The 24,346-nt window shown below is 35.6% G+C and overlaps 1 protein-coding gene, 1 long non-coding RNA gene and 2 gene segments (V, D, J or C); 3 read left to right on the top strand and 1 right to left on the bottom strand.

The window, feature by feature from the left end:
- Nucleotides 1-769: 769 nt before the first annotated feature.
- Nucleotides 770-2,099, top strand: LOC132124982 (uncharacterized). The gene is made up of 3 exons (XR_009426823.1): nt 770-999; nt 1,432-1,677; nt 2,082-2,099. It is a non-coding gene; the product is annotated as an uncharacterized LOC132124982 (long non-coding RNA).
- A 3,985-nt stretch (nt 2,100-6,084) lies between these two features.
- Nucleotides 6,085-6,857, top strand: LOC132125177 (Ig kappa chain V region K16-167-like). The segment is given in 2 exon segments: nt 6,085-6,177; nt 6,315-6,857. Coding segments are annotated over 2 exon segments (366 nt in total).
- A 10,030-nt stretch (nt 6,858-16,887) lies between these two features.
- Nucleotides 16,888-17,950, bottom strand: LOC132124847 (G2/M phase-specific E3 ubiquitin-protein ligase-like). The gene is made up of 3 exons (XM_059535991.1): nt 17,647-17,950; nt 17,210-17,391; nt 16,888-17,073 (listed from the first exon to the last, which is right to left on the bottom strand). The coding sequence occupies exons 1-3, from the start codon at nt 17,948-17,950 to the stop codon at nt 16,888-16,890; spliced, it is 672 nt and encodes a 223-aa protein (XP_059391974.1).
- Nucleotides 17,951-22,889: 4,939 nt separating this feature from the next.
- LOC132125292 (immunoglobulin kappa variable 1-8-like) lies at nt 22,890-23,507 on the top strand. The segment is given in 2 exon segments: nt 22,890-23,043; nt 23,125-23,507. Coding segments are annotated over 2 exon segments (375 nt in total).
- The last annotated feature ends 839 nt before the right edge of the window (nt 23,508-24,346 follow it).

A 24,346-nucleotide genomic window follows, 5' to 3' on the forward strand; every position in this document is an offset into this window, starting at 1 on the left:
CATCCGTACCTTGTGAAAGATTGTTTTCACTCTCAGGACATGTTGTTCAGAAAAAGCGAGCTGCCCTGTCATCTGAAAATGTAAACAGGCTCGTCTGTTTGAGCAACTGGCTCAGTGCAAAGAAAGAGAAATAATCTGTGAGGAACCTGTGGGTTTTTTATATTCTTTTTCCCACCTGTTTGATAGACATGAACACGTTCTTTGTAAAACATGTCAATGTTCTTTATGCTCTGTTTAGGGTAATTTCAGTAATAATAAATGTACATTTAGGTTAGCATGTTTACAAGAAGTGAGCTGCCCTATCATGCAAAAATGTAAATAGGTTTGTGTAAGTAAATTGAGTAAAGAAAGAGAAGTAATGGGAACCGTTTATTTCTATGTTGTTGTTTTTTCATGTGTATAATAGACATGAACAAGTTCTTTGATAAACATATGACTTTTGATACTATGGTCCCTTTGATAGATGTCCAGTCTTCATCCTATGTTAAGTATGGTTTCACTAATAATAAACATGCATTTGCATAAAGCTTCTATTTGTCCACTCCCATGTTGATTAATGTATTCAAAACTTGAAAAGTATTAATTTAAGGTACATTTAGAACTGATACAAATGTGCGATTAATTGCGAGTTAACTCATGACAATCATGCGATTAATCGCGATTAAATATTTTAATCGATTGACAGCCCTAATTAAAATATATAGCAAATAGCTAAAAACTGATCATAAACATATCTTGAAATATGCTTAATATACACTCTAAAAAAAGCTGGGTTGTTTTTTCAACCCAAATGCTGGGTTGATGCCGCTGGGCAGGACTTTGGGATGTTTTAACCCAAGTTTGGGTTGAAAATCGGTCTCCGTTTTAACCCAGCGGGGCTGGGTTGAGAACGCGGACGTGAAGGAGAGCATGCAGGTCACGTTAAGCTCGTACGTCTCCAGTGCGAGCAGCCGCCATTTTCTCAGCGTGAAAGAAGCGAGAAGCGAGTGAACGACTATGGTAAGTAAATATTCAAAACGTAAAGTTATCGTTTATTGTTTACCCGGTTGTATGAAAGGCGGAAACAAAGAAGCTTAACATTATATTACAAAAAAAAAAAAAACAACACGGACGCGGTTTTCGCCACAGACACGGAGGTCTTAACGGCATCATTTAACGTTACTGAACGGAAGATGTACTTTTAATATAACGTCTGTGAACGTATTTTGTCATATTTACATAGGATTTTACATTTTCTGCACTTTTTGAGGCGTTAATAGACTGTTATGGTCACGGTTACACTCATGTTAATTTGTCTTATTTTTCGCGGTTAAACTGAATGTATGTTTGTCTCCTAAAGGAAACGGCATTGTGTAGTAAAGACTAGCATAATTATTTTGAGGCTGTTGAAGTGGTAATGGTTAAAAGTATGTCTTACATGTAATATTTCAGACTTGTCGAGCTCGTGTCTTCATTGTCCTCGCGCTGAGAGTTAAAGACACAGAAGCTGTTTGTGTGAGAGTGACTGACTGTCTGAGGAGGAGGAGGTGTTCTTCTGAAGAGAGGGACAGACGGGGTTAAGGAGAGTAAACATCAGAATAACACCGTTATCTTTATTTTTACTAAGACTAAAATAATGTTTGTTTTTGTAGATGTTGAAATCCAGAGACAAGATAACTTCATTCTTTTGAGACTGATGTGAGTTTTTTTTTTTTTGAAAATTAATATTTCTCTTGTGTCCTGCCTGTTTACTTCACATTTTGATGCAACAACAGTGTGATTATGTGTTCATATTTTATGTTTGTGTGAGGAGGAGGTTTTCTCAGCTTCTTCTGAAGAGAGGGAAAGATAGTTTAAGGCAAGTAAACTTCATAATTTCATGTTATCAGTTGTTTTTTTTACTAAGAGTAAAATAATGTTTGTTTGTTTTTGTTTTTGTAGATGTTAAAAGCCAGAGACATGGGAGAGCATCATTCTTTTGAGATTTTATGTAAGTTATTTTTAGAAAATAAATGTTTCTGTGGTCCCCTGCCGGTTTACTCACATTTTGATGCAACAACACTGTGATTACGTGCTCATTTCATTAAAACCATTGATTGCAGAACTCAAACCAACTTTGGAGTTGTCTGATTTGGAGAGTCATCATTCTTGGCCTTCCCTCTTAAAGGAAAAGTTCACACAAAAAATCTTTACCTGCCCTCATGTCATTCCAAACCTATAAGACTTGAATATATTGAAATGAATATATTTTTAATTTTCTCAGAATTTTGTTAATCCATTCAAGCCTCATAAATACAGTTATTGTAGAAGTAATTCATTCCGATATTTATATATGAATAAATCATAAATTATATGATAGCAAACATGAATGTTCAAAATAAAATACTGGTCTCCCAGATTAGCAATGGAGGACACAAAGTAAGAGAATATTAAATATATTTATTTGTTTTCCAAAAATGAGCAGAGTTTGTATGAGTCTAGAACAACATGGGGAGAGTTAATTATGAACATTTTTTTTTTTTGGTGAACTAACCGTTTGAAGAGCAGTCCTCCACGTAAATGAACATTTGTGAGTTATGTGAATGTCATGTCTGTTTTAATGTTTCAGTAAAGAAGCTTTCTGAAAGCAATATTTATTCAAACAATATGACTTGTCCTCACACAAGTGCTGCCATTAAAGCACTCTAGAGCGCTGTGCAGACAGAGACATTAAACAACCTCACAAAGTGTTGAAACTTTAAAACAGATTATTTACTTATCCTTACAGATGTGAATACACCTCTAGCTGAAAATGGATAGTTTAATGAAATGTTTTATTTTTTCAAATGTGTTTCTCTTTTTAGGCCACTGATGAAGAGCATGCGGTGACTGGGATGAATGCTGGTCAGAGAGGAGAATCTTCTTTCCTCTAAACTGATGCAGCGGTGGTTTTAAAGGAGGATGCTGCCCTGGATGATGTAGAAGATGTCACATGTGCTGATGGGGCTTCTTCATGACTACAGCAATTATATTGAAGAGATCATAAAAGTTGACATTGATGCATGATCTGTATTCATGGACTATGAAACAAACTGTAAGTGCATCACTTGTAAAAACAATGTTAAATGCTTGTTCTGTGTTGTTTAGTAGAAGAGTTTACAGTCTGTCATTCATACACATGCTCACATTCTTTCACACACATGTCTGTTAAATGTTATAATATCAGATTTAATGTGATTTATTTGTGTACGGTCATGCCAGAATAGTTGGTAAAGAACCTAACTAATTGTACATTTATTGTATAATAGTGATTTCGTATATTTTTATACAATATATAAAATATAAAAAACAATATTTGTAGGTTTAATGCCTAGCTCAATTTGGGTTCATTTTAGCCTGGCAATGCATTGAGCAAGAGCGGGAGAGTTAGGTTTCGACGGTAACGTCTGCAAAGGGGCGCTGAGCTCACAAAAGCTGCCTTTTCAAGCACATGCAAAATGAATTTGAACATTTTCTAAATACAGTAGATTTCCTTATGAAATACAGTGATAAGAAAAACACCCGCTCTGGTTTTTGAAACCCTGCAATGTAGTAATTTTAAACCATAAAAAAAATTAACCATGATAACCCAACTGGTTGGGTTAAAACAACCCAGCGTTGGGTTTGTCCCTTTTGGACCCAGCGCTGGGTTGCCAAAATAACCCAAATTGGGTTGTTTTCAACCCAGCAGTTTTTAGAGTGTGTGTATTGTTTCAAGATAATACATTTAATATGGATTTAGTATGATATAATTTAAATATAGGTATGCCATATAACAATATGTAAATACTATTATTTTACTTTTTTTTCACCTGGGCTGCTGGACTACAGCAGAAGTGAAACTGGTGTGTTTCAGTCCAGATCATGTAACCAATCAAACAGTGACTCTGGGAGTGTGAGCTGAAAATCTCATTTGCATTGTCAGGGTGGAGTGATTGTGATCCTCTCAGAATAGAGCAGCTCTGTCTCCAGAGACCATGTTCAAACCCCAAGAGCTTTATTTGACTAGATTTACTGCTACTGATCGAGCTTCTGAAAAACACCTGGACAAACACTACATGCATCTTCATCTGTTAGTTGAATGATGTTGTCAGACACAAATGGAGTTTGTTGAGAAGCTTTATTGAATGTTGCAGCAAACACAGCAGATTGAAAGATCAGCCAGTGCTTTGACACTAGAGCTCTCTTTCAGTATTGAGTTGTAAATGACTACAGCTGCAGCACTAGACTCATGTGAATCCTGCCTGACACAGGACACTCAGATACGCTCATCTTCAGGAGAGAGCAGCGCTCACTGGAGAAACATCAGCACTGCGAGCGACTAACAGCGACTCTTGTGGAACGAGGCCTCATGAGGAGTCCATCATGTGTTACTCTGCAGACGTACTGCTCTCCCGCTTCCCAGCGTGCTTTGCTGAGGGTCAGGACACTACTGCGGCTGTAGCGGCCGTCCTGCTCGCTCTCTGCGCTGTGTCCAGCTCACCAGCGCCCCCTGTGGAGAGTAAGAGCTGAGCAGGCAGAGCAGTGCGGCTGAGTCTCCAGAGATCTGCAGAGAAGAGGGCGGCAGCAGAGACACTGAGGGCTTCACTGTGGGACCAGCTGCAGGAGACAAACACAACACATTTACAAACACAGAGAAAACACAAACACCACATACATTTCAATGAAACCTAAAAAATTAAACAAAATATATTAAGATATTTACTGCTTTAATCCCAGTAGATTTATATCCCTAAATGATGTCTTTGTATCGTAGTACAGTGAGAAATTCAACTCAAAACACAATTTCACAATTTATATATATATATATAATGAGCTTTTCTTAAATGCACTGAATTATGAGCACAACATGAGCAAAGGAGATTTAAAATCATCGATTGATCTATAGAAAGTAGCTCCATTTACATTTTAAAGTATTTTTATTTTCATTTTAAATCTTTTTTTTCCCCATGTATAAAATATGTGATAAATAATACAATCAAGAGTGAGCCACATTATGAAAAATGTAATAATTCAGTTGAAATCATCTGAATATCTAAACGGCACAATATTTTAGTTTAAATATTTACTGTAAAACTATGTTTATAAAATGTGTAGCACTTTGCAGTAAGGTTCATAAGTTAACGTTAATTAATGCGTTAATTCATTTTAACTAACCATGAACAATACATTTGTTACAGTATTTATTAATCTTAGTTAACAATGATCAATAAAGGTTCAACTGTTCATTGTTAGTTTATGTCAACTCTGGTCCGTTTATTAATATTAGCAGATAAAACTTAGGATTTTAATACTGTATCAGTAAACAATTACTATGGCATAGACTGAGATTAATAAATGCTTTACAATAATTTTTCATTGTTACTTCACAGAAACTAATGTTTTTAACTAATATTAACAAAATAAACATTATTGTGTTACCAAAATATACGTTTTATTTATATAAAAATAAATAAAATAAAATACATAAAATTCTGGTTCAGAAAAAAAAAATGCTAATAATAATAATAATACTTGTACACAATCTAAATTGTTTGTTTGCACTGGAGAATTTAAACAGACTTACCGAGCACCAGTTTAGTTCCTCCACCGAATGTGTACCACAGTGATACAATCTAATGAAACACTCGTACAAAAACCTCTATTCCACTCGAGTGAACACACACTCCAGCAGAGAGAGAAACACTTCAACACACTGAGAGTAGAAACAACTCTCTATTTTTCAAATGTAAAACTCCTTCATACAAAATATTTTTTTAATGTAAAAATGTATTTCTGTCTCAACAGAAATGGTGTAAAGTACAGTAATGAGATGAAGACTTAAATCAGAGGTTCAGATATAGCTGCTTTATTCATAAATACTGAGTAATATAATTTTTTTTATGAAAGTAGGGTTATGGTTAGGGTTTTGGATTATGCATAATTTACCGTTGTTGTTAGAGTAAGTACATGTAACATCTGTAACAAAATCTCCTTAAAATCAATCTGTTGTGAATCCTGCCCACTTCTTTGCATCGTCAGCACATGCTTCAGTGCTCTGAGAGTGTTTATAGAGCTGTGAGTTTAACACTTCATGACTGAGAGCAGAACAGAACACAATCTTCATCATCACACAAGACACAACAACAACAATGAACAACATCATCATCCTCATCTGGACCACTGCAGCTTTTATTCAAGGTGAAATATTAAGTTTGATATATCAGCTTGAATAATAAGCTATTGTTGTTGTTGTTGTTATTTTACCATTTTAATATACCAATATTTTGCTATAAAGGAGCTTTACTGACAAACTGACTTTATTTTCTCTTCTTCAGCCTCCAGAGGAGTCACTTTGACTCAACCTAAAGTTAAAACTGTCCAGCTCGGTCAAACAGCTGCAATAGAGTGTAACATAGATGTAGGGATATACAGCAACGACTTAGCCTGGTATCAGCAGAAACCTGGAGAAGCTCCTAAACTCCTCATTTATGACATAAACACCCTTCAGTCAGGAACTCCATCTAGATTCAGTGGCAGTGGAACAGCAAATACTGGAAAAGATTTCACTCTGACCATCAGAGGAGTCCAGACTGAAGATACAGGAGATTATTACTGTCAGAGTCACCACAGTGGTGGTGTGTTCACACAGTGATAAAGAGTCGTACAAAAACCTCCGTCAGTCAGAGTCACAGTGACTGCACTGATACAGCTGAGAGACACTGCAGCTGCTGATGGAGGTTATTTCTTATAACAGTCTCATTTACTCAAAAAAGTCTTGTACTGATTTATGAATCTTTCTGGTTCTTTAATGTGTGTTTCACTCATTACTTCAACATGGATGTATTTAATTCATCATTTAAAATGTTCCACCATTAAACAATCCAATGTAATCTGATGATACTTACAGTATTCAGGGAAACAGTTCTCATGTCCTTTCAATCCAGAATCACACGAAATAAGTTAATCATAGCAACTCCTTTTGCGTGTCATAGAACATTAAACTTTCATTCCTATTATCTTTTTCTTCTTCTTCCAAAGTGAAAATCTCAAATGATGTTTTGTGTTAAGAATCATTCTGTGAGTCAGTAGTGAAAATTATGTTTTTGGATTTCCCACAATCAAATTATATTTTCACACTTTTTTGAAGTGAAGTCTGAATATATGGAATGAAAGTCTGAATATAGATAGATAGATAGATAGATAGATAGATAGATAGATAGATAGATAGATAGATAGATAGATAGATAGATAGATAGATAGATAGAATGAAAGTCTGAATATATAGAATGAAAGTCTAAATGTATGTGAAAGTGTGAATATGTGAAAAGAAAGTGTACATTTGAGAATTCTCACTGAATAATGTGTAGCTTGTTTTGGCCTTTTGAATTGTGATTCATTTAAAAATGTCATTCACTGAAATTTTCCAATACGTTGGTGAGCTACAAGACTTTTTTGAAACAGTTGGTCATACTCCAAACAACATAAACAATCTGGAGTCTACATCACGTCATCTCGAGGATCATATTTCCATTCTTGCAACATTCTTAGCGGTTATGGGCAGTCATGTTCAACAAAATGTTGCTGAAAGAACATTATGCATCATTCTCGAAGGAATTTATGAATCTCTTAGGGAAATGTTGGCTGAAATAGTCCTCCAGGTAGAAGCTGATACACAAGTGCATGGTAGAAATGCACATTCTGCATCACAGAGAGGAAGGCTGAGGTGAGTGATGATAATTTATTGTACTTTAACCTCTTTGCAAGTTGCAAACAAAATAATTAATACAAGTTATGCATTAACACTTTGTGAATTAACACATTTTTGTTATTTAGTTTTTTTCTCGTTTGAGGTACAACATATCAGCTGCTCTGTTGATTCACATGCGGGACTTAGGATTTAGCTGGATGGCCATATCACGAATGTTGTCTGTAAACATTCGAACACTGTACAACCACAGGAGACAACTTGGTTTAGTGGACTATGGGAGTTTCACAAACATTTCAAATGATGATCTAGATTGTCATATTACTGAGGTTCTTCAACAAACCCCTGGATCGGGAGAGACCTACATCACTGTTAGTTTGAGAGGAAGAGGGATAAGAGTTCCGCGATGGCGAGTGTGAGAGCGTTTAAGAATCATAGATCCAGTGGGAAGAGCCTTAAGAGGACGAACGGAGGGTCTACAATGTGTCTGTCCCAAATCAATTGTGGGATGTGTTTTGTAAATTTGTTATTACTCTCTAGCTGGTTAATGAAGAAAGATTGCTGTTGTTGTAAAATTTTAGTGAAAAAGTGAGATAATGCAACATAAAAAAAGTATAAGCATGAAAAAAAACATGATATTTAGATAAATTAATTAATTATTTTTTATATTTTTATTATTAATTTATATTTTTAACAAGTTTTTGGCAAGAAAAAGACAACAAAGCCAAAAAGTTTAACTTTGATGTGGTTTATAAGAATAATGATAATAATAACTATAATAATAACTAGGAATTCCAGAAGCCTTAGTCTGGATCCAACCCTTAAATGAAGAACCATATACCCGAGAAGAGAAGATGCCAACCATCAGAAAACATACAGAATTACCTAAATTTTCCATATGTTAAATATATTCAGTTTCTACAATATATAAATGTATTGTAGAAACTTGATTTGCTGTTCTTCAAGAGGTATGACAGAATACATTAGTTATTGATTAGCTGTTACTTCAATAATTACTTATTAGTTATACAGTAAGAAACAGTATTTTAGTGTAACTATTATGGTTGTTGCTGTTGTAAAATCATCATGAAAATTTGAGATAACGATACATAAAAAAATAAATAAAAGTTAAAGTATAAACAGGAAGGGGGAAAAAAACATTATTGAGAATTTTTAAATGTTTTAATTTTTCAAAAAAAGCTTTTTGGCAAGAAAAAGCCAAAAAAGTTACACCTTGATCCTATGTGGATAATAATAATAGAAATTATTCTTATTTCAGGCATATTGACACAAACCACGAGTTAAATCCATGGGGATTTGTGATTCAAGGTGGAGTTGATGGCTATAGCCGCTGTATTACCTACACTGTAAAACCCGACAAGTTAACTTAACTCAAATCGTTTGAGTAAACCGATTGCCTTGACTTTAAAACCCGACAATTAAACTTAACTCAAACGGTTTGAGTAAACAGATATCCTTAAGTTATGTTAACTCAAACCGTTTGAAACAACCGATTGCCTTAAACCATTTAAGTTGAAAAAACTAACAGTTATAAGTACTCTGAACTTAATTCAGTTGAGTTCACTGAAAGAAGATATACATTGCAATTAAGTGATTAGGTGATTAATTGAGTGATAATTGAGCTTTAGTGATGAACAACTGCTGTTAACAAACAGAAACATTGAAGAAAACAGAGAAAGGAACTACAGCTGACTTCAGACACAGCCTCACTCAAACCTGACAAGTTATGTTAACTCAAACCATTTAAGGCAACCGATTGCCTTAAACCATTTAAGTGGAAAAAAAACTAACAGTGAGTACTTATGAGTATGAGTACTCTGAACTTAATTCAGTTGAGTTCACTGAAAGAAGATGTACATTGCAATTAAGTAATTAAGTGATTAACTAAGTGCTGATTGTGAATTAGTGATGAACAGCTGCTGTTAACAAACAGAATTACTGAAGAAAAGAGAAACACAAGAACTACTACAACTGACTTCAGACACAGCCTTAGATGAAATCAACTGAAATAAAATACATGAAATCTCTCAAGATCTGATTAAACAACCCCACAAACAGCATCACCAGCTCCACTTATTAATAACCAGACTGACTTTATTTCTGTCAGACGTCTACAGAAGATCTTATTGAGAATGAACTAAGGTTTAGATGTTGATTTATTGTTTCATTTGAAGTAACCATGTTAGAGATCAGTGTTTGCTTTAGTTGGGCCCTTGACCCTTGACTTCTGTCTTAGTCTTTTCTCTGGCTGTTATAACCATGTGTTTCTAAAACGCATTTGTTGTAATTCAGAAGCCCAGAAGAAATGACATCAGGTGTAAACCTGTACCTAGATGTAGGTTGTTATACTTTATATAGGTGATGATAGTTATTCATTATTATTCACAATTATTGATCCGTACAGAGTCTAATCTCTGATGAAATAAATGTGCAATTAGTAGAAGTGGACCTAGTAAAAATGACTAAGATTCAGTCAGAGGTGGGTAGTAACGAGTTACATTTACTTCGTTACATTTACTTGAGTAATTTTTTGGGGTAACTAATACTTTTCGGAGTATATTTAAAGATAGGTAATTTATACTCTTACTTGAGTAAATTTTTGTGGAAAAATCTGTACTTTTACTTCGTTACTGTGGGCGACGCTCCTCTCGTTACTTTATCTTAATGCAATAAATGTTATAAATGCTTCAGTTTGATCCAAACGCGCTGTCTACTTTTCTCTGGGCAATGAGCGATGCCCATTCGCGAATGATTCATTCTTTTGAGTCAATTCTGTTCAAAGGCTTGATCAAACCAATTGGCAAACGAGTGAATTGGTTCATGAATCAGTTTGAATGAGTCGTTCAGTTCCCTGCCTGAGTAATAACTTGGGCTACATTCGATTACAGTACACAATACCACTGTGAAATTAAGTTGTATGTGTGTGGCTTATAACAGAGGGGAGTCAAGTTGAATGCAGCTTCCAAAAGACAAAAAATAGCTGATTAAGATTTTAGTAATTTTAATACAATCACACCGGTGCGAGTACGTTCAGCAAGTCATATCATCAGCTGCTAAATTCAGACCTGTGATCGCTGGCTGGCGCTGAGCCAGAGATAGATGTGTTTTTACAGCACTGCGCATTATAACCAATTACACATGATTCTTTTGAGCTTATTAAAGCATTGGCCAATCAGAGGTGTTCAGATGAGTCATCGCTAAAATGCCGGTGCTTCCTTCACTCGCTCCTGACTGAATACTAAGTGCAGATGTGTGTACGAATCGGTAAATAAGATATTGATTTCACAGTGTTAACAGTTTCAGTGATTTTAATGGGAGTTTCTGAGAGTGATTGAAATCTAGACTGTCAATGAAAATGATCTTTGATAATGTAAATGTTATTTGCTCTCTTTCTGAACAATGAAAGATTAGTAGCAGTTTTTATATCACATTAACTTTCAATGTTAAATTCACATTTAATATAAAGTCAGTCGTATTAAAAATATGTTATGGCATGACAACCTATATCTGTTACTTAAGTAAACAGACAGGGTTTTATAATAAATTACATAAATTGGAGTAAAGGCTGATGAAATATATACATTTATACACACACACATACATTACATACATTTTATCTATATATCTAAATAAAAATAGGCTCAGTATATATGACCCAAAGTAACTAGTAACTAACTACTTGAGTAGATTTTTTATCCGATACTCTTTTACTCTTACTCAAGTAACTATTCAAGACTAGTTCTTTTACTTTTACTTGAGTAAATATTTCTAGAAGTACTTTTACTTTTACTTGAGTAAAAGTTTTTGGGTACTCTACCCACCTCTGAATTCAGTTAGTATAAAAAATGACTTCATAATCATTTCGTACACACACATTTTTCTTCTATGCCAGTAATTGGTCAAACACACAGACATTAATAATCAGAATATTAACCTCTACAATGGTGACGAAAAAAAACATGCTGCAATGCATGCTGGGTACTATTGTAGTACAAAACTCATCCATGGCTCCCAGCATGCTCTGCAGCATTTTTTTTATGGTCATCATTGTTGAGGTTCATATTCTGATTATAGATGTCTTTGTGTGACTGTTTGACACCATAGAAGACCACACTATTTGAAAAGTCATTCAGATTAACTGATTATCACAGAACCACTTCCACTTAGAATCACTTTTACTATATAATCAATCAAATTTTACAACACCTATTTCATCAGAGATTAGACTCAGTACAGTTCAATAACTGATGATTATCATCACCAACATAAAGTATAACAACCTACATCTAGGTACAGGTTAACACCTGATGGCATTTCTTCTGGGCTTCTGAATTACAACAAATGCGTTTTAGAAACACATGGTTATAACAGCCAGAGAAAAGACTAAGACAGAAATCAAGGGTCAAGAGCCCAACTAATACAAACACTGATCTCTAACATGGTTACTTCAAATGAAACAATAAATCAACATCTAAACCTTAGTTCATTCTCAATAAGATCTTCTGTAGACGTCTGACAGAAATAAAGTCAGTCTGGTTATTAATAAGTGGAGCTGGTGATGCTGTTTGTGGGGTTGTTTAATCAGATCTTGAGAGATTTCATGTATTTTATTTCAGTTGATTTCATCTAAGGCTGTGTCTGAAGTCAGTTGTAGTAGTTCTTGTGTTTCTCTTTTCTTCAGTGATTCTGTTTGTTAACAGCAGCTGTTCATCACTAATTCACAATCAGCACTTAGTTAATCACTTAATTACTTGAATGCAAAGTTTTAAAACTTACATGGTTTAAATCAAGGCAATCTGTTTGTCGGGTTTTACAGTGTACCTGAGATGTTGCACAGACATCAGATCATCAACTGCCTTGCAACTTTTCCAAAAATGCAGTGGATCTGTTTGGACTCCCACATCATGTCAGGGGAGATGCAGGTAGTAAGAATATTGATGTTGCAAGGTTTATGATTGAGAATCAAGGGACTAACAGAGTAAGCTTTATGGTTGGTTGTAGTGTTCATAATCAACACATCGAAAGATTGTGGGCAGAACTTAACAGGGTGGTCTTTTCCTTTCATGGAAAAAGTTAGCATTTTAGATAGCAACAACCCACTTCACATTACGGCTCTTCATCATGTTTACCTTCAAAGAATAAACAGATCTGTTGATGAGCTTGTAAGCCAGTGGAACCACCATAGTTTAAGGACAATGGAAAGCAACTCCCCACTGCAACTTTGGACAGCTGGAATGCTCCAACTTCCTGAAAATCAAGGACTACTCAATATTGTGCATGTGCAAAGACCTTATGATCATCGCCGGTGTCATCCTGAGTTAATCACAGTAAATCCCTTGACTGACGATGGAAATCATGGAATAGAACTTTTTTTTTGCAGCATGTAACTTGCTTAAAATAAATACTTAGTCTGCTAAGTAATTTTGCTAATGTTTATCATATTTAAGTTATTGTGGTGACAGAAAAAGGCATTAGCATGTAAAATTATGATTTAAACAAAATACACTTTTCTTTCACGATGAACCATTGAACATTATCACCATATAAATAGTGTACAACCCGAATTCCGGAAAAGTTGGGACGTTTTTTTAATTTTAATAAAATGAAAACTAAAAGACTTTCAAATCACATGAGCCAATATTTTATTCACAATAGAACATAGATATCATAGCAAATGTTTAAACTGAGAAAGCTTACAATTTTATGCACAAAATTAGCTCATTTCAATTTTGATTTCTGCTACAGGTCTCAAAATAGTTGGGACGGGGCATGTTTACCATGGTGTAGCATCTCCTTTTCTTTTCAAAACAGTTCGAAGACGTCTGGGCATTGAGGCTATGAGTTGCTGGAGTTTTGCTGTTGGAATTTGGTCCCATTCTTGCCTTATATAGATTTCCAGCTGCAGAGTTCGTGGTCGTCTTTGACGTATTTTTCATTTAATGATGCGCCAAATGTTCTCTATAGGTGAAAGATCTGGACTGTAGGCAGGCCAGGTTAGCACCCGGACTCTTCTACGACGAAGCCATGCTGTTGTTATAGCTGCAGTATGTGGTTTTGCATTGTCCTGCTGAAATAAACAAGGCCTTCCCTGAAATAGACGTTGTTTGGAGGGAAGCATATGTTGCTCTAAAACCTTTATATACCTTTCAGCATTCACAGAGCCTTCCAAAACATGCAAGCTGCCCATACCGTATGCACTTATGCACCCCCATACCATCAGAGATGCTGGCTTTTGAACTGAACGCTGATAACATGCTGGAAGGTCTCCCTCCTCTTTAGCCCAGAGGACACGGCGTCCGTGATTTCCAACAAGAATGTCAAATTTGGACTCGTCTGACCATAAAACACTATTCCACTTTGAAATAGTCCATTTTAAATGAGCCTTGGCTCACAGGACACGACGGCGCTTCTGGACCATGTTCACATATGGCTTCCTTTTTGCATGATAGAGCTTTAGTTGGCATCTGCTGATGGCACGGCGGATTGTGTTTACCGACAGTGGTTTCTGAAAGTATTCCTGGGCCCATTTAGTAATGTCATTGACACAATCATGCCGATGAGTGATGCAGTGTCGTCTGAGAGCCCGAAGACCACGGGCATCCAATAAAGGTCTCCGGCCTTGTCCCTTACGCACAGAGATTTCTCCAGTTTTTCTGAATCTTTTGATGATGTTATGCACTGTAGATGATGAGATTTGCAAAGCCTTTGCAATTTGACGTTGAGGAACATTGTTTTTAAAGTTTTCCAGATTTTTTTTACGCAGTCTTTAGCAGATTGGAGAGCCTCTGCCCATCTTTACTTCTGAGAGACTCTGCTTCTCTAAGACAAAGCTTTTATAGCTAATCATGTTACAGACCTGATATCAATTAACTTAATTAATCACTAGATGTTCTCCCAGCTGAATCTTTTCAAAACTGCTTGCTTTTTTAGCCATTTGTTGCCCCCGTGCCAACTTTTTTGAGACCTGTAGCAGGCATTACATTTTAAATGAGCTAATTAAGTGGATAAAAGTGTAAAATTTCTCAGTTTAAACATTTGCTACGTTATCTATGTTCTATTGTGAATAAAATATTGGCTCATGTGATTTGAAATTCCTTTAGTTTTCATTTTATTAAAATTTAAAAAACGTCCCAACTTTTCCAGAATTCGGGTTGTATATTATATGATGTATCCTTGTAAACGCTGTAACTTAACCCTGTTGTTCAAGGTGAAACCTGTATTTTAAGTTATTAAATACATTCATTGTATGTAGTTTTGTGTAGTGTAATTTTGTAACTACAGTATATTATATAAAATGAGAATAAATGTTACACTTAAAGTCTTGGATGCACAAATCCCACCAATGTAGACACTAAAAATATATAAGCCAGGGCACAAAAAGTAGGAACAGAAAAACATTTATTTAAAAGAAAGCCATACACAGCCTATAAAGAAATAACAATTCTGTCATAACAATGAAACCGGGGAACATGGTTGTTCAGGTTAGAAGACAGGAAAATATAGCTTGAAATACATCTTAAAATGTAATGAAGAACTTTGATTTCTTTTATTGTTTTTTCATGCGTTGTACAGTAAATACAGAATGTTGGTATCAATGAATAACAAAGTGAAATAACATCAGTAGCATAAACAATCTAACATAACTCAAGCTCTACATGCCTCGAAAATATTACCTCTCACGCTCTTCCAAATCCTGGTGAATTGTGTTTTGCAAAATCCATGTCAGATCTGAAAGCAGTGTACACTGCATGAACTGGTATGCGTAGAATATTTTCAAAAGTATTGGCCACTGGAAATCGGGAACAGGTAATGAACTCAAGTCTTGGCTTTGGAGAGAAACCCAGTGCTGGAATGTTGTCACATCCAGTGAAGAAAACAAGAACATCCTCCAGAGAGACATAGTTTTCAACTGTAAAACAAAAAAAAAGAGAGTACCACAATTAAATGATGACTATGTTAAATGATACCACTGGAGTAATGCAAAATTGTTATAAGAGTAGTTATATTCTAAAGGGTTGCTCATAATGTCACATGCAACACTGACAACAGTCTGGTGAGTATAAAGAGCCATTTAGCAGAATAAAAGATAGGAGTTGGTGTAGCAAATAATCTTTCTCCAAGCCTCTGTGTATAAGACAAGGTTAAAAAAGAAATGATTAAATTGAGTCAGAGTGGAAGAACTTGACTGGTCTGCATAAAGCTAACTCCAAATCCCAGCTGAACATCTCTGGTGTGACTTTAAATGTGGACCTTGAGCCAAAAACTCATCACCAAACACCAATGACATGTACATTAAATATATGGACAAACGTATTGGGACACCCCCTTCTGTAGAACAGAAAAAGGCACTTACAAAACTGTGGCAACAAATATGGAAACATAATTCATGTATTTAAAAGTTGATTGCCATCTCTGTTGCAACAGTTTTGGAAGTGTCTGAATGAATGTACCCATTTATACAAGTCACTGGTGTTTGGTGATGAGTTTTTGGCTCAGGGTCTGCATTTAAAGTCACACCAGAGGTGTTCAGCTAGGAGGATGACCTAATACTTTTGGCAAAATTAGCTTTAAATGTTATATTAACATTTATTAACAATATTTATCAATTTATAATACATAAACACCAATTCAAACATTGCAATATAAATATATATTTTAATATAAATAATGTCTTGCATCGAAAACTGTGTGAAATACTAAACTTACTTTCAGCATCCTGAAGATAGTCTTGCCAGAAAGCCAGGGTCCGGCACTCTGCGGAATGAATGATTCGGAAGAGATTCTTCACATCATTTGCAGTTAAGGCCTTTTCATCCTTCACAAAAAGGCACTTTGACTGCACTGGATAGTTTTGGAGAACATCTAGGATACCCAGAGACGTCTGAACCTAATAAAAAGGAAACATGCTGTAATGTGTAGTTTATGTGATTTGAAACATGTAGCACTAGTATTTTTGATTTTTAATTAGATGAGGTTCCACAATGAATTATTATGTCCACCTGTACTGGTGCACTATAACATGGAAGTTGAGGTCAATCATTAAATGTTCTTATACTGTAGACACACTTTGTTAGCAGTATAATATGTTACATGCTTTCCTCTTCTATCTCTTGCATTTCTGCGATTTTAAAGCCATAAAACTATATTAAATTTTTCTGAAAAAGTACAATTTCATTTTGTGTTCAGATATAAACATACCTTTCAAATGGTGCACGGGTCCGCTGAAGGACATACCAATGAGCCAGATCCAAAACAGTCTCCTGTTTGTTTTCCAGTGTTATGCGAACATTGTGACCAGCAAGACTGATTAAGCTAGCTGCCTGTGCAACTGCATCTTGTAGTTGTGAATCAGTCTGGGCCTGTAAGATCTAAAAATATATATAAAAATAAACATTTTTTGAATGAAGATATACAACTATTAGCTGTAACTTCAATGTTAACGAGTGCATGCAAAAATAATAATTTATATCAAAATACAATATAATTTAAGTAAAATATGCCTACCGACTGCAACTGTGACCTTGTTTCTTCATCGGTAATATCTTCAGTTTTGACATTTACATTGTCAGGGCCCTTTTGAAGACACTTATACATAAGTTCAGACAGGAAACATGGACTCTGCCCCCCATGGGCAATTGTCATTGCCATGATCTGGCCAGCATAGAAGTATGCATTGTCTTTCATCGCTATTATCAAATGAAATTAAAACATCATGTCACAATGCCACCTATCTGTGTGAGGCTGTAAAACTTTTTTTTTTTTTTTTTTTTTTTTTTTTTTATCAAGGAGTGAACTTTTAAATGTCCTTTCTCAAATAAGCATTGTAAGTACAACATTTGAAGATTCTTACATTTCCTACTAAATCATTTCAGGTAAAACATATTTAGGAATCCAAAAGAAATCCTTTACTTGACATCAATATGAATTTATAAGTAGTGTACCTTTGGAGTTGCATGTGAGGACTTTAGCATTAGATGGTCCTTCAAAGATGCCAATTTTGTCCTTGATTTCATGTAGACAGAGTTGGAAAAACTCCAGAGTAGGTCCTCCATTGTCCACAGCATCTTCAGATGTTCCATAGTCATCAGTAAACTTAACATCCACCTTCTTCTCGGGTGAAAAATTGGATCTGCCCATTGCTCTGGATGTTCCATCCCACACATTTCTTCTTATGATATGGAAGCGTACAATACTGTAATTATTTACTCTAGAACCAATCTGCTCCATTATTCTCTCTAAAGTCATCCTTGAATCACTGAAACAATAATAAAACAATACAACAATTTCAATGATAACTGGCCATTAATGTAACATACAAAAAAGTATATATTTTTATTTTATATATTTTATACACTTTTACACAATGATTTAAACAACAATTTATTAAATGAAAACAATATTATAAATATTGTTGAAACAATAACCACAGAAAAGATTTGATATGAGATAAAGAAAAAAACAATATTGTGCACACATAAATATATTTGTGAACCATTTAGGTGGTAGCCTGTTTATTGCTACGGTCTAGAAAATTAAGCTATTGCTATGATACATTAGAATTAAACATTTCTACATAACGTCTTCTACTGACCTCTCATTTGTGCTGCACTCATCAGAGAGGTATTCTTCCTCAAATAGGTCAAGGTATGTACTAAAATATTTAATATATCAATATTTTATAATGAACAATGTTTAAGTACATATATGATGTTAACAGAAATAGCTGCATTACTACAGGACAAATAACATCCCAGATGTAATAATAACATTGTCTACTGCTGAGTGACTACTCTAACACAAAATTGTACTGTAAAGGCCTACTGACATTAAACCCTGACCATGACAATCCTGTATAAAAAGAACATGTACCTGTAGGTTGTGCTGGGTGCATTGGTTTGGGTGGGACTATGGGATGCCCCAGAGGTGTTGCTAGCAGAGAAGCAGTGTGTGTCCAGAGTGTGTGTCCAGTGCCACTGATAGTGGGACCAATCGAAAAGCTGTTGGTGTAGCCACTAGAGATGGCAGATGTTCCACTAGACAAGGTAGGAGTTTCATCAATAGTAATGGCAGCAGCAACAGAAGACATGGTGAGGTTGTCAGCTGAGATGGATGGTGCATTGGGGCAAATATCTTTAGTGGCAATACACCAAATAACTTCATCTCCACCAGAGATGGAAGGGGTATTACTGGAGAGACCCTGGACTTCAACAGTGGAGATGGCTGAAACAACTTCTTTGGAAATGTCAGGCACACTACCAATGACTGTATAAACAAGGAAAAATAGTTGGTTAATTTTTTATTAGGATTTCACTTATATGAGAGCATAAGTAACAGAACACATTTATATCTTCAACATTACATTATGTAGTAGATTTAAAATAAATAAATAAAATGATAAGGATATAAATAAAAGTAGGCTTTTACCACATTTGTCAGGATCCAATGTTTCTTTGAAATCATTCTTGTTTGTGTTGCTACTGTCTTCATCAGAACATGACTGTCAATTGAAGCAAATAAATACATTTATAATAATAATTGTATGAAATGTATGCTTCCAATACACTATGCTAACAACAAAACAAACATTTGTTTTAATTGTCACAACATATTAGTATCAAAGTAAAATACAGTATTGCCATTGTCACCTGTTATATACAGTACTGTGCAAAAGTCAAATATAGTACTTTCACCCCCCCCCCCCCCCTAATATATATTTAATCTTAATGTTTTGCTTTTGTGAGTCTATAGGAAAATCATTTTATATAGGAAGTATTGTTTACATTTCTTTTGACATTAATTGTAATAATCCATTGTGATTTATGTATGCACAAGAAGTCTAACAACATCCAGTGCACCACAAAAAGATGTGATCTCACATCACCAAGTCCATGTGCGATTGGAGAAAAGACTAAATCCAGAAGATTTAACAATTAACTACTATTAACTAAATCATATGAAAGTTTGTGTTTCAACAGCTTTTGCCCTTTATACACTCATGACCAATGAAGTTGAAGGTTGGTCATGTACCGGACGTTTTTCTACTGTACAGCTTTAAACGTTGAACATAGACTGTATAAAAACATGGACGTAGTGTCCGTGACGTCACCCGTAGACTCCTGAAGTGTGTTTTTGAAGCCTAAAGTGTGTAGAGCGGGCCGTCGCCATCTTGGCAGCGCGTCACCGTGCGACTCTCCCGGACAATCAAAAATGGGCAAAAAGGCGGGAGCTAGTTGCTGTAGCCACACCCACCTAGCACGACGGCATTGTCAGCAGAGGCAATCCACCTGTCACTCAAGTGGCTACGCCCTTAATTATGCAGAACTTTAAGTCTTAATATAATTTAAACGGATGAGTTATAAAAAAATTCACCCCCCTCACAGTTGTCATGAAGGGCAAAATTAGCTATTTAGACCAAAATCATTTTTTGAACCAGGCTGTAAACATGTTTTTTCCTGCTGTAAAGTTGAGCATTTTAACATGGGGAGTCTATGGGACTGATTCCCTTTTGCAGCCAGCCTCAAGCAGCCAGTCGATGAATTGCAGTTTTAGTCACTTCATTATTGGCCTCACGAGAGAGAGCGGGAGGTTGGCACTCGACGTTGAATCAATGTTGTTTCAACGTTGAAATCACAACTGACCTTATTTCATCCATATTTCAACGTTGAAGGTCGGTCATGTGCCGGCTGGGTGAAATCATAATTAACACATTTCACCGATATTTCAGAATTTTGCTATGACAAAAACTCTTATCACCCGCAATTAATTTTGTTCTTACCTCTTATGTCTAGGGCCCTTTCGAGTGAACGGGCGAAGATTGTAGATAGCTGTGGGTGGTACCTGTGAGGTAGAAGGCATGTTTCTTTCTGTAATGTTTGCTTGATAAGCAGGAACTTCCTGGGCTCTGAAGTTCACCGCATTCACTCTTCTGCAGTGGAATAGCGAATACATTCCTTCACCAGTAGAACGATGTTGAGTACGGTTGCCAGTATTTTGGCCCGTACACACATTTGCCAGGGTGTTAATTAGATGATCGTTACTTAAAATTGCTGCTACTAAATTTCGTGCGGACTCGCTCATTGCTCAAAATGTGTATATAAAATAGTAGATGAATAACACAAGACGGCACTGAAAACATCAGATTTTCAGACATTCGTTTTATATATTCAGACTTTCATTCTACATATTCAGACATTTGTTTTATATATTCAGACTTTCATTCTCTCTCTCTCTCTCTCTCTCTCTCTCTCTCTCTCAGAGTTGAAGCCTACAGCCATGTTGATGGAAAAGGGAGTATTTTTGGTGCTTTTGTTCTTGCACAAATTATATATATATATATATTAAATGTCAATAAAATCATTCTTTAATCATTCTCTAGTTTTGTCTTGCCTCTCTAAAACCATTACAATATCTGGCTATATCATGTAGTGACTGCATATGCTGATTCCATCTTTATTTTACCTGATAATGGGCAAATTAGTTAAACTTAAGGAGGTTAACCAATATACAGTATAAATCAAGAAACTAAGACTTCATGTTTACGGTTGTTTAAAGATTTATATAGATTTGTAATTTGTTTTGTGTAAATTAATTTGTTTAAATTTAACCTCTTATGCATTTTGAATAAAAATACATTTTATAAAATATAATAAAAATACTCCTTAGATTAAATGTCTTACAAACTATGTATGTACAAACTAAACCACCTGGGTCCTATAACTGCGGTCCTGAAACTGCAACTGTTGCTATATCATCCAGTTCGATAGGTGGCGCTGTCACAAAAAACTAGGGTCCTATAACCGGGGTCCTAAAACTGCAGCCTCCGGCTGTGCAGGAACATACTATAAAAAGCACCCGCTAATCAAGAAAACATCTTCATCAGTTTGACAGCAGGTGCTGCAAATGCTCACAACACAAACAAATAAAGAATTTTATATGCAGCACGTTTCTTTCTTGGGTTTTGTTGTGAGCATTTGCAGCATGAATGGATTAATTGAATTGAAGGTGTTTTCTTAGTTTGCAGGTTTTTTGGGCACTGTGAAACACTGTCAAGAGAAGAGCATGCCAAAGCAACAGGTGGCGATATAACCCTAACCATAAAGCCATGTTGGCCAATCAGAAGCCTGAAAAAACGATGTGTCACAATCCAAACTGTCTGGTTTCACCGGCTACATGACAGTACTCCAACCAGAGTATCTGATAATCTTCATCCTCCAGGAGTTTTCAAAAAGATTTGGTTTCAGTGACCTGATAATATGTTTGCTTGTGAACAAACGGTTTTGTTTGTGGTTCTGCAGTTTTTTAAATAACCATATTCATGTGGACAGTCACAAACAGCTTTCATATATGTATCTCTTTTATCCAGGTGTGAAGGAAAGTGATGATCTCTATAAATCGTTCCTGCCATTATGCATTATTGTATTTTTCTAGTGCTCAAATAAATCATTTATATGATGTCTAAGTTTCTGTCTAGTGTTTTATAATTGAAAAAAACTATGCAGTGGTATGTTTACTGACTAAATAGTTTGTAGAAGCCTTCAATACTATTGGGAAATATATTTTCTTATATTTGGGGGGTGGGGGGTGTAGACATAGTCTCATAAAAATATTTGCAGGAGTCTCATTTTTCATTATATTTTATTCAGATTTGAAATAGAAACTCATGAGACATGTGGCTTTCAACCCATTACTTTTCTAGATTGCTCCAGGACTCATTTCATGTATTTTTATATCAAATAAAAAAATATTTAAGAGTGGTAAAAAAAATTCAAGGCACTTCAGTGTCTAGAACTTTTAATATTTTTGAGCATTATCAAATCTGGTTGATAAAAAGTGAAGCCCAAAGGGTCTTCTTTCTAAAGACACCACAATTATGTTTGTAACACACTGAAGTAGGAAACTATTACAATTATAAGTTAGTTAGAGCACTTTCAGCTGTGAGTCCCATAATGGGGGGTGCTGGCTAACAGGTTAAATCTGAGGTGTCTGACACTGAGGAAGATACAGTATGTAGGATTAAACTTATCAATGAAGATTCATACAAACAATTGATCATCATTGAGCCACTAACACTGGCTCACATTTCAGTCTGAATTAACAATACAAACGAGGTGATTAAATACACAGATCACAAATCCAAACTGGCCATTCCCAAACATTTTAATAGAAGTCTTCACACTTCTGTCTCATCTTTATCGTTTGCATATGGAGGGTGTTTTGCATGAGCTGTGCTTTATATCTCTATGAACTGAACATGACTTGATCAAGAGCTCTTCTTCATCAACCAACAAACATGACTTTCACTATCGTCTTTGTCTGGATTCTGGCAGTGTTTTGTCAAGGTTTGATGATTTATGTTTGTATTTTCCAAAGATAAATGAGTGTGTGAAAATATTTAACTTCTAATATTCTTCACTTGTCAGAATCCATCGGGCAGGTGACAGTGACTCAAACTCCCTCACAGCTGCTCGCTCAAACTGGAGAAGTCAAAATAAAGTGCACAACTAGCAGCAATGTTGCCTGTTGTTGTGGTGGTACTGCATGTATTAGCTGGTATCTACAGAAACATGGAGAAGCTCCTAAACTCCTTATTTATGGAGGGAATCAACGACAGTCAGGAACTCCTTCTAGATTCAGTAGCAGTGGATCTGGCAGTGATTTCACTCTGACCATCAGGGGAGTCCAGACTGAAGATACAGGAGATTATTACTGTCAGAGTTACCACAGTGGTGGTGTGTTCACACAGTGATAAAGAGTCGTGCAAAAACCTCCGTCAGTCAGAGTCACAGTGACTGCACTGATACAGCTGAGAGACACTGCAGCTGCTGATGAGAGGATCACAAACAACTAATAGTTTATAGCAAAAATTAGAGAGATTTAATACAATATTTATTTAATTATTATACTTAATTAATAGGCATATACAGTACATCATTCATTCATTCAGTGATCATTGTCAAGTGTAGCCAGTGTTTCTGTGTCTTGTGTCTAAATCAACAAATAGAAGAACTGTCTGTCAGGATCTGTGAGGAAGGACACAAACCCAGAATGGCAAATACAGGGTTTATTAATAACACAGACAGCGCACAAGAGGGTGGGTGAGCAGTGAAACAGTCCAACAAAGACAGGACAGATGACCGCTGGAGCCAGCCTCAGATAACAGTCTGTAGAAGAACAGCAGAGGAAGTGGCAGAGCCAGACAGATGGTGGTGAGGGCCAGACAGGACACAATGAGGCACAGATCTGTCACTTGAGGAACACTGACTCAGAGCCAGTTTAACAGCCAGTCAGAGAGAACCAGCAGACAATCAAGACAACAATCAAGACAAGCAATGAGAAAAACCCTGAGCAAAATAATAAAGATCTGATAGAACTTAAAGTAACAAAACAAATAATAACAAGTAAAAACCTTTGTGAATACATAAATATCAAATATCCAAGACTGAATTATAGTCCATTGTAACGTTTGATCAGTCTCCAGTCCACCAGAGGGAGCCTTCACCTGAATATTGAACTCCGCCACTTCCTGTTCCTGCCACATGAGTTCCTGTAATCCTGTATTTAAGTCATGTGTTTGTACTGCCACATTGCGAAGTATTGCCAGTTCACTGCCTTACTAACGATCTTCCATTGTTGATAATTGTT

Source organism: Carassius carassius, chromosome 43 (genome assembly GCF_963082965.1).
Source record: "Carassius carassius chromosome 43, fCarCar2.1, whole genome shotgun sequence".
Lineage (NCBI taxonomy): Eukaryota > Metazoa > Chordata > Actinopteri > Cypriniformes > Cyprinidae > Carassius > Carassius carassius.